This window comes from Paramisgurnus dabryanus, chromosome 5, assembly GCF_030506205.2.
Source record: "Paramisgurnus dabryanus chromosome 5, PD_genome_1.1, whole genome shotgun sequence".
NCBI lineage: Eukaryota > Metazoa > Chordata > Actinopteri > Cypriniformes > Cobitidae > Paramisgurnus > Paramisgurnus dabryanus.
Genome location: NC_133341.1, coordinates 23,535,214 through 23,546,889, shown reverse-complemented (window position 1 = coordinate 23,546,889; position 11,676 = coordinate 23,535,214). Strand labels below are relative to the sequence as shown.

At 38.3% G+C, this 11,676-nt stretch overlaps 1 protein-coding gene across 3 annotated transcripts in view; it reads right to left on the bottom strand.

Annotated features, from left to right (window-relative positions):
• Positions 1 to 2,033: 2,033 nt before the first annotated feature.
• The window catches only part of ap1b1 (adaptor related protein complex 1 subunit beta 1), a 41,578-nt gene continuing 31,935 nt past the window's right edge, over positions 2,034 to 11,676 (bottom strand). For all 3 annotated transcript variants that reach the window (XM_065250416.1, XM_065250418.1, XM_065250417.2), the window contains 2 exons: positions 10,445 to 10,599; positions 2,034 to 3,391 (listed from right to left, as the gene is read on the bottom strand). In XM_065250416.1, coding sequence (XP_065106488.1) covers positions 3,317 to 3,391; positions 10,445 to 10,599 — 230 coding nt within the window. In that variant the 3' untranslated portion in view covers positions 2,034 to 3,316. The remainder of the gene's footprint in view (positions 3,392 to 10,444; positions 10,600 to 11,676) is intronic.

The following is an 11,676-nucleotide window of genomic DNA, read 5'->3' as shown; positions in this document are numbered from 1 at the left end:
TTATTAGGCTTGCGCTGCTGTTTGCTGTATATCATTCCAATGTCATATCTTAAATCTCCATGCACTGTAGAGGTAAAGATGGCTGATAATGTTAGGTCACCTATAATGTTAAGTAACCTCCAAATATTTGGATTGAGTGCTGGCTGATCGCCAGATGGTTGGGTGGTATTTGGTTGACTTTTTAAACAATGTAACGGTTTTAATTACACATACCATTACTATTGCATTTCTTTAATATCATTAAACCATTAAAAATTTTCAGTGGGATATGAATAGAATAACATCCCATCAACAAAACCCAATATATATCCAGTACAGACCCATAGAGACCAGACCAGTATTGTTTCCTTTAAAACCAATACAATTATATCCATTAGAATTTCAGTGATGGTTTCTACTAATATTGACATTAGTGGTGGGAATACAGTGTCCCTTTATTTTGACATGGAGCTCTGAATTGCTTCATATGCTTATTTGGTCAACACAATTGCAGTTGCAAATATTTCATTAGCCTGGGCTTAATATTTGGGTTATTAATTTGAATACATTAACCCTTTGAGTAGTTTGATTTGCATTAGAAAGTTTAATTTGAGTATCTCGGGGTGTTTGTCCTCTTAATCCATGTTTAAAATGGCTAATAATTCTTTGCTGCATGTCACAGTTGTCCTCGATGCAAAAGAGCAAACTCATTTAAACTCTCAGGGGAACAAAATGTAACCGCTAATAGGTGCACATGACCCTAAAATCCATTAACATTAATTAAACATGACATATAAATGCTTTTATGAAGGCTAAATTCATTAGAAAATCCCACTCTCGTGTGTTTATGACCATAGTCAAATAATTTTTTTAGGACATTTTCTTATTAATATAAATTGTTTTAAAATAGGCTATTTGAAGGTTATTTGAAGTAATGCCACAACATTTGACAATTAAATTTTGAGTTAATTCAACCTAACTCAAAAATAAAAAGTTGAAGTTAAGTTGAATTAACTCAAAATTTTAACCATAAAATTTTTTTAAGTTAAAACCAACACATCTTTTTTACAGTGCATAGAACAACATTTTTTGCTTTCCCAAAGAACCTTTAGTTAAGCTTTTTAACCATTTGTTTTTTTTACCTTTTAATAGTCACACTCTCAGAAATAAAGGTACAAAAGCTGTCACTGGGGCAGTACCCTTTAAAAAGGTCCTAATATATACCATTTATGTACACACATGTATACACGTTCCCTTGATGTATACGCACCTTTTAGGTATAAAGGTACTTTTTCTAACTCTAATGGGTTGTTGGGGACGTTTTTGGGTCTTAATTTGGCCACAACTTTCTCTGTGCTACAGCAAATGGAATGATTTTTGGTGACAAATCTTATATTTGAAAAAATGCTTTGAAATAAAAACTCCCCCTCAACATTATACAGTGGGGAAATGTACAACCCTTTCAGGTTTCCAACCCTCTCAAAGCCACTAAATTAAACTGCTGTAAAAATGTATCAGATGAATTTGTTTTGCATAAATCTGTTAATCAACCTCAGTCAAAACTACCAAATGTTTACAAAAAATACATTACAGCATCAGATTTAATTTTGTTCTCCTAAATTAGTTGTTTGTGGCTTTTTTGCCCTGTTGACATAACATTTTTTGATTGCATTGACATCATAAAATCATGAATTCTTGATTGTTGGTGGTTTTTCATAGAGTTGATCACCATGTGGCACCATTAACCCTTTAGTAGGCCTGTGCAAAAAACAGAGTGAATAATTTCTGGCTTGTACATTGAGGTATATGGAGTATAACAGCATATAAGAGTGAGTGTGTGTGTGTGTGTGTGTGTGTAAAAAATCCACAATAATTTTTTATATTAAAAAAAGTCATTTTGTGCGTTTTTTCCTCAAATCAGTGACATTACTTATAAACTTTGCAATTAAAGAGTTAAAATCATGGAATTTTTTGTAAACATTTGGTTTTATTCTTATTTCCTCTTATTTCCACAGTAATTTTAACTAAATCATGCTGCAATGATCAAACTGTAAAACAGTAGATAATAGACTTGTTTAATTTCTTTATCAGATGATGTAATCATGACAAAAACCAACAAAAAGCAAGTTTCTCCTTTGCTGGACATTTCATTGTAGACACCCCATGACTAATCACAGAGATACAGAATAAATGAAAGAACAAATATCCGATTAAAAGTAAAACAATAATCAATATAATTCAAGAAAATCTACATGTACACACACACAATGTACTATGTCTCAGATCAGCAGTGTTTTGTCTGGTGGTCTGTATTTTATATTACAGTTGAGAGTTCTTACAAACCCAAAGCTGCTAACCTTAAATTCAGTTTAGGAAAAAAACATGGTTTTAAAAGAAATTTCATCATGGACAGGCAGTTTAATTCACACATCTATATCATGAATGAGAAGTAATGACATTGTAAAGTGTACAAGATCTTTCCTCTGCATACGCATACACGCTCTTAAACATGGAATGAGGGAGGACAGAAGAGGAAACAAAACATGCAGAAATGTTATATTACACACAAAAAACCCAAAACAGACACACGGCACACAAAATGGCTAGAAAATAATATTAACCCAGCTGAATACCAAAACATGACTGAAACCAGACAGAGGTATCTACTCAGCAACAATGTAGTGCTTCTGGAGAAACACACAGCGCTCCCTTAAAGAAATGGAGATACACCCAAGACAAGGGGATAAGAAGGTTTTCACTAAAAAAACAAAATAAATAAATGAAGAGCTGAACTGTTTGAGACCCATGCTCTAAATATGAAAGCCAAATAAAAACAGTTGCATTTTTTTCTCATAAGAGCAGCTTCAACTACTGCACCCTCAAAGCACCCTCATGCCACTGGATGAAAGATGAAATCAAACAGGTCTACAGCTTTAACACGGCTTTGATTCTCTGCACAATATGTTTGCCCTCTATGAAAAAGTGTTAAAATACACAGCAAATGAATTACATAGTACAGGCAGACAGAAAAACACCTGCACATACTTTTAATAAAGAAGATATTTTTATAATTTAGAGAATTTTATATCTTAGTAGAGAGTGTTTTTATAGCTTTATAGATGGAACCGGAAAATGGGAACAGGAGGAAAGAGAGATGTTGGAAATGGACAAAATGATAAAGAATGAGCCAATCAACGGGCAAAGCATAGTCTGAGGGTAACGCAAGATAGTGTGATTCTCGTAATTGGTCCAATCAAATTTAGGTGCCATTCGTCCTGTTTCAGTCACCCAAACAATGCCCAGTAGCTGTGGCATCCTCTTCGGTTTCCCATCCATTTCAGTTCTTCAGCACCAATTCATAGCACTGGTACACAAACTGAGACACATCCGGTGCTCTGCACCTTACTGACAGCTGAGGAAAGACATGGAGAGAGAAAATTAGCGAGAGGTGCATTAGCAGTTATCGCTGTAATATTGACAGGCACATCCTTTTTGGTTAGACATCGATTTAAGGTTGTAAAATTGTTAAGAAGATTCATGCTTGAAGTTCCTTTAAAAGTGAGACGGGAGTTGGAAAAAAGCAAGAAAGTATGAGCAATACTAAATCCTTCCCAGCGTGCCATTATAAATCTCAATCACTGAGCAAGTATACCTTCAGCAAAGTCATATAGATTAACTACTCTGCCATTTTACAAGCTCCAGCTTCCTGACTAAGATGCTGACTAACCTTTGTCTTATCAAAAGTAAACTTTCACCAAACCTACAAGCTGAATTAGACTGCTCCATCTTTCCAAAATAAATTAAAACTCACCAAATTTAAAGGGACACTCCACTTTTTTTGAAAATATGCTAATTTTCCAGCTCCCCTAGAGTTAAATATTAGATTTTTACCGTTTTGGAATCCATTCAGCTGATCTCCGGGACTGGCCGTACCACTTTTAGCATAGTTTAGCATAATCCATTGAATCGGATTAGACCATTAGCATCATGCTAAAAATAACCAAAGAGTTTCAATATTTTTCCTATTTAAGACTTCACTCTTCTGTAGTTACATTGTGTACTAAGACCGACGGAAAATTAAAAGTTGAGATTTTCTAGGCAGATATGGCTAGGAACTATACTCTCATTCTGGTGTAATAATCAAAGACTTTCTGCCGTAACATGGCTGCAGGAGGCGCAATGATATTACGCACTGCCCGAAAATAGTCCCCTGCTATTGGGACTATTTTCGTCTGCTGCGTAATATCATTGCACCTCCTGCAGGCATGTTTTAGAGCCCAATGCTAAATGGTCTAATCAGTTTCAATGGATTATGCTAAGCTATGCTAAAAGTGTTAGCGCCAGACCCAGAGTAGGCTGAATGGATTCCAAAACGGTATGAATCAAATGTTTTACTCTAGGGGAGCTGGAAAATGAGCATATTTTCAAAAACAGTGGAGTGTCCCTTTAATAGGCAAAATCATAAGCATGCTGTTTTCATTTCTGATCAGGTAAGATTTGAACAAAAATTAATCCCAAAGGATCTGATATAGACAGAGAAACAGGAAAAACAAATCAGAGCTGTTGTCAGAGGAGCGACTGCGCTTGGAGAGGTCGGCATGAGTGGGGACCTCGAGCTACTTGTGACACCTGCTTCCCTCTTTCTTCAAGTGAGCGTATGGCAGACTTTGGTTCTACTTTCTCATGGACCAATCATAAGGAGGATAATAAGAAATTCAGTGGGTACAGACTCTTCCTTCTGGCGCAATAAGACATCATAAGTGAGCGGAAGAGAGAGATGGGGAAGAGAGAGATTTGGCACTATTTTTCTTTTCTAAATTCAAAGTCTCTCTGGGTTTCTGTGAGATCACCCTGCAGCTTTCTATAAGCTCTTTTCTACTCACAGGATCTCACTTGTCAAATAAAAAATATAAACATGTGCCTGCACACCATGTTATTGACTCCTAAAACCATGTCCTTATCAGAAAAGACAGTGTTCGCATGTCCTGACCAATTATAGGATTGAGATCACCAATGCAATTTCATGGCGATTTTCATGTATTTTACAAGGTGGCTTATTCGTATTACGATCACATTTGTAAGTTTTTGTATAAATTGATTTCTACTCGTAACGTTGTGGTTAGGGGTTGGTTTTTTATTATTATCGTACATTTTTGTATGATTCACTTTGTACAAATTTATATGGAACTCTGAAGATCAGGCTGGATTTCATTGTGGGCGGGGCTAAGCAACCACAACACCACAGTATTAGCAACCAGGCGTCTGACATGTGCATGATGTAAAGAGATCATGAAAAAACCTCACAAGGACAATACATATTACAGACAAATCCATTAACTATGTTAGCAATGAGACTGCAGTCCTGAATCAAGACAAGCTCTGTCAGAACTGGAAGATTTTGTCCTGCTATAAGCACAACGAAGTGGGCGCGTGCACAGTGATGACACAGCGGCTTTGTAGCATCAGCTTCCTCCATCTGGAGGCGTTTTTATTAACAGTTGCATTGTTCTATAATTTGCCTCTAGAGATGAAATAAGATTAAAAACAAGTGAGATGCAGCACAGGTGGGTGTTGGGCATGAACCACAGAAAGAAAGAAGAGGGGACGGTGCGGCTCGAAGACCTACGGAGAAGCAGCAGCGGGCTGGGTTTTTGGAGAAGCGTGTAATCAGAAGGGCAAATGAAAAAAGATGAGATGTTGGGATGAAGGGAAGAGTGGAAGCAGCGGGGAGCTGCATGTGGAGGAACGCCTTCACATATTCCTGCTATCAGACGTGAGCGGAACAGTCTGCGCCATTAGACGCCTGGTTGCCATAGGGACAATGAACAAATTGTGGAGCTTTGTATCCAAAGAAAAGATTACTGGTTACTTAGAAAACACATCGCAGGGAAGTTCGTGGAATTGCTACCCTACCATATTATTCTGTCCTTTCAGACAAATAGTTTGTGCCATGACGACAGATATGCACAAAACGGATGTGATTCATGTACATTTCATTCTGTCAGAGTTTTGAGTCCTGTTTTTTAAAGAGGCAATTAGTGTAAGGATTTGTTGAGAGAGATTAATCGAACCATGCACATCTGTGTATGTGTGTGTTTGGGGATGAGACTGGATTAAGAGCATGTGCTGTGAGATGACTGTTAAGGAGCAACTCCTTTGAAAAAGGCCATTCCAATTGGATTACTCTGGAAATGCAGAAAGCACTTCTATTAACGCAACTTCTGTGTCTCCCTGCACTACCCACCCTTGTGTCACAAGCTCAAAACATAAATCCACAGAAAAATGTCAAAGCTGCACTTTGGATACTTCTATCTATTCCAAATGCGTGATGTTCACTGGCTGTCAACATCAGTAGTATCTTGGCTTGGTCTATTAAACTAGATTACTACGAGTTCAGATGCAAAACCCGCTAAAGGCTGAAGTATAGTGCCTCTATTTTACGTGTACATTAAAGAGTAACTAAACCCTAAACCAACTTTTTTTAGTTAATGATCTGTAAGAATGACGCTTTATTAGTGCTGTTCATTGATTTTAGGACGTTTTTTGACATTTGGGTATAAAGTGTTTCAATACTACAATATATGGTGTACAAACGTCTGAGTGCTGCCCTCTTCAGGTTGAATGGTGGCTACTGCAGTTGAATTTTCCTATTGGATGTTGGGTCCAAAAAATTACTTGTGACGTAAGCAGATTCAAGCTCACCACGCCCTTGTTACGATCTCACCAAACACTTGGTACGAGCTTTAGTTCGTCCCCTCTATCTCCGTTGGGATCTGCCCACTTTTCTTGCATGTTTCAAATATTGCCAGTGGGTGGAGTCACGCTCTGACCAGGGATTTAGTTACCCTTTAAGGTCCGTGTACAGTGCGCATGACAATTGTACTTGGATTCTGTGGCAACGCGCATGCCTTGAACGTCTGTAGACACGTACGAATCACATAAACTATACTTCACAGCTGTGCGTTTGACCGTGCAACAAACAGACTGTACTTCTGGCTTAACTCTTTCCCCGCCACAATTTTATTTTCATTTTTCAGGATTTTCATAAAAGTTTAATGCGTTCCAGAAAATGTTTTTCTTTAAATATATAAACATACAATCTATCAAATGAAAGAACTGTACCCGGTTGCATGAAACTCCTTAAGTGAGGGTTTCCCTGAGGGAGAAAAAATCCCTGAGGTAAGGGATTTATTTAAGAGCGTTGCAACAAAGGTCTTAACTGTCACCCTTACCTAAGTGTTGATACTAAGTATTTTACGATAGTCTCTGCCAAAACACGGCAGCGGAGAAGCAGTTGCTACGGTTACAAAATCTCACAGCGTAAACAAATCAACGCACGCAGCTCAACAGACGGCGAATTTGTGTACAATGAAACATCGCAAATAACAGACTGTAAAGTGCCGCATGCATGAATACTCAAAGTAATTCAAACTGGAAACACTTTATTTTGACAGACGATCAAACCGCCATTCTTCTGATAAATGCGCATCACTTTTCTCTAGGGATTATTTCGATTGTTAGAAATGCGCGTTTGTGCTTCATTTTCTTAAAAAAAACATAAAATCAGCCATCGCGTGTGACGTTAAGGGACCTGTTTTAGTCCCTTAAGTTTTTAAGGAAAAATGGGACTTAAGGACTTTGTAGCAACGCATAGCAGAACTTAAGGTAATACTTTAGCATTCAAGGGTAAATACTTATTGACAGCCTTAAGGTTCACTTAAGGGTTTTTCTTGCAACCCATTTTTTATTAAGGGTACCCTTAACCTTATATTTAAGGGATTTCTTAGCTTAAGGACTTTCATGCAACCGGGCACAGACCCTCTGCTTTAAAAAAAATTAATCTTCCCTTGATTAAATCTCTTCTTATTACCTCTCAATTATGGGTAGGTTTCTTCAAAAACACCAAATTTTGAGCAAAAAGCTAAGAATTTCGCATTTTTCGAAGGACTTAGAGATCAGATTCAGAGTGATCCTCAAAACATACATGGAGTTCTTACTCTTTCACATAAAGCGTTGCTTCCAGGTTGTACACGTTGTGGAAGAGGATAATGGTGGTATTGCGGATTGCCAAAAATACTCGTCATTGGCAGGGAAGCATTTTCTCTAAATTGACGAGTTAACTCGTCAATGGCGAGGAAAAAGTTAAGTGCATCCAGCATGATTTCTTGTTTATTAGGGCTGTAACGATTATTCGGGCATTTTTTCAATTCATTCATTTTAATGAATTACGGTGACATCCCAAAGTCGGGGGCGCTCTCGTGCAGAAACTCCCTTTGTGCCACAGAAGTAGCAGCATTACAAACGCTATTCCAGGAAATGTCTAATACAGGAATAATTTTTAATCACTGTTCTTCAAATATTTTCTGGTATTTTCATGATAATAAATAATATTTTGAATGTTTTTGTTTATCGAGTGTTGCTTTTTTAAATGCATGTTATAAATGACTCGACTTCCTACTGACCAAATGCCGTGGTACACGCACAAGCTGTGCATTAAACACAGAATCTCAGCCTTGCAGAATCGATTTCAGACACAAATGGGACACACGATTAACCGTTATAGCCCTAATATTTAGCAGACAAAAAAACCGGTATTTCTAAATGGCCTGAGGGCAGGACTAAGCAAATTTGACACACAAATATTTGTTGAACATATAGTACGAGCATTCGTTTTCAATCATTATCTCATTTTTGATGGAGGTTGCGTTTAGTGGCTTTTTGGCCATCTCAAAAAAACGATGTCATCCCCTTATTAGCATAGTCATGCAAAACAGTTGCTCTTACAACCAATCACGCGCTTGATATTAGTGGATATTATTTTGCGGTATTTGATAGAAGTGATGAAAAATAATAGAAATGGCATTGTGTAAGGGTAGTAAAGTATGAAAAAGATGTATAGACCCTTTTACAGCTCACGTGATCAAATAGCCTGCGCGCGCATTTGGGCAACAGAAGTGGTGTTATTCCCCATTGGTTCTAACGTGGTAGCAACTCAGAAAGTTTATTAAAACGGTTTCTCAACATCAAAATGTCCCGTTGTTGCGTTTGGTTGCACTAATATAATATACTAATATACGTATATATGTATCTGGCAACTTTATTTTTGGCCATCTGCTAACGTCTTTTATCCACTCCACTATAGTACACGGATCTGGTAGCTGTATTGAAAATGTTGATAAAGTCAATTTTTTTTAAATAACTTACTGTTTGTGTTGCTTCACTGTTGATTCTTACGATACTTCCGTTGCCTAAATGCGCGCGCATACGCTGCCACGTCATCATTGTGTACAAACAGTAAAAGGGTCTATAGGGTTTAATTTAGGTGCGACTTTAAGATTCAGAAAACATATTAAAGGATCCCAACCTCAATATCCTGCATTGTGATGTCATCAAGTACAGACATAAGAAAAAAAACACAGTAAAAATAAAACAACCTATGGTACACAAAAACACACATTCTTACATAAAGGCAAAACAGATTAAATGGAAGGGGCAAAATGGTGAAATAACACAATAAATATGCTAATACGCTAAGTCCTATGGCAGATATGATCAAAACAGCTGTATATGCTGATAACTGAGACGAAAACAAGTAAACATATTAATCATCTCGGTCCCCAAATTCTCAAGTGTAAACCAATTTTCCACTGGGAATGAAAAACATGAGAGATCTGAGAGAAGAGCTGGTTTCCTACAATTTAGTATGACATTTTTATTAAGGAAAACATGAGAGAGATGAACGTATTGGACTCTGTGATGACAGCCAATTGCACGAATCAAAGGGATGAGAGAATGAGTGAGGAGAGAAAGGACTGACACGATTGTCATCCGTTCCTCAAAATCCTTATCTCCATCCACCCGGGAGCACTAAAATTGTGCCTCTGCCCACAATCATTAGCCGCATCTTGAAACTTCATGAGCTGCATACCTAAACAGTATTTTCAGTGTGGGGGTGGGAGAGTGTGGACGTCATTGTCTAGGTTGGCAGCCTTTTAGCTTATTGGCGCACCCTCGACAGAAAGACTGCCCCACATGGTAGGCAACCTAAATATGATCCTCAAATCCCAAAAGCAAAGCATGCCGTGTTAACAGCCTACTCGGATTTGCATCATGTTGACTCGACAAACTCTACTGACGATAAATTCTGAATGCAGTCTCCTGTGAAGAGCGCTATTTGTGTGGCAGCTCTGTGTTTTGGAATTGATCTACGGTCTTTGATCTTCCAGCAGTGTTTCCCCTCTGACCCTCTTCTTCTTTCTCACTCATACGTCCACATACAGATCATTGTCTGGTGTGTTTCTTCGGCATGACTCAGATGGAACTAATAGGGGTGTTTTTCCGTGAAACACACTTGCTCACAGGTGGCCACACAATTGTCTGTAGCATCCTCTTAGTTTTATCGATCTGTATGTCTGTGGTACTCTGCTCTACAACATCCTTCATTTCTCTGTTTAATTTCACTTACCGTATAGTTAGGGTTGCCGGTCTGCATGCGCAGTTCGGCCAGCAGCCAGATGCCGTTGGTGAGTTTGACAGACTGGTACAGCATGTCCTGCCCGTCTACTGTTCTCTTGGCTATGGTGAAGATATTACTGCCCTGGAGCTTGTTGCTGGCTGCGTCTGTGGGTGGAGAGAAATTACTCGTTAACAGTGTTGGGCAGTAACTAGTTACTAGTAACTTCTTACTGTAATATTATTAATTTCCCTGGTTATTAGTAGTGTAACTAATAGGGGTGTCACGATTCTCCAAATCCTCGATTTGATTACAAGGTCACGGTTCGATTTGTTTTTTAAGAACCGGTTGCTATGCCATTTTTAAACTAGACTTGTATGAAATACAATATCTGACCTCGAACCCAGAGCCCTGTCATGTTGGTCATGCTGCCAGTGGGAAAAAATGGTACACGCACATATCTGATAAAATGAAACTTCCTGTCAGATAAACATTCCTGTCAGTACTTTGCACCTTAAAAACGCGCTTTTATTACAGTCAGACGAGATTGTGAGACTATACCCCAATAAGTCATGTTTAAATGCTGTTTTCATAACTATGAAGCAAATGAAATGAATTGTTTTGAAACTTAAACAGATCTCAGTTCAGAGAAACGACCGGTCCTGTTACAGACGCTGCTCTGCTGTGCACACGCGCATGCTCTGATTGAGTTCAGCTGAAGGTGGGAGGGTGTGCCGTTTTTTATTTACCATGTAAAGAGCAGCTTGCGTGGTGTCTCCTGCATCTGCCATGCTATCTTTTAACTGGCTGTAGCTAGCTAAGTTAGAGGAGGTTGACTCGCAGCACTCAACACTAGTGCTGTGTTCAAAATATCGATACGACGATATATCGCCATGGACGCCTGACGATGCGCGCATCGATACAGCACCTTCCGTATCGATTCGGATGTACTTTTGAAAGTAACGTTTTTTTAAAAACGTTTTTTTATTTTTTTTTTAAATAATATTACAATTACATCCCAAAAAAATGGCAAGTTAAGCCCATGTTATAGTCGTGCGTAAGGTCTACGCCGTAGGTTATCCGTATCCTGAGCGTAGCCTGACGTGCACCTCTCCAAATTTTTAACAGCGCGTCAGGACTACGCAGACCGCAAGCGCTGTGATTGGTCCATTAGACCCCCTCCAGTCAGGTAAAAAAACCTGCGTCATAGGTATTAAGAACAAAGATGGGGAGTGATTTAACTC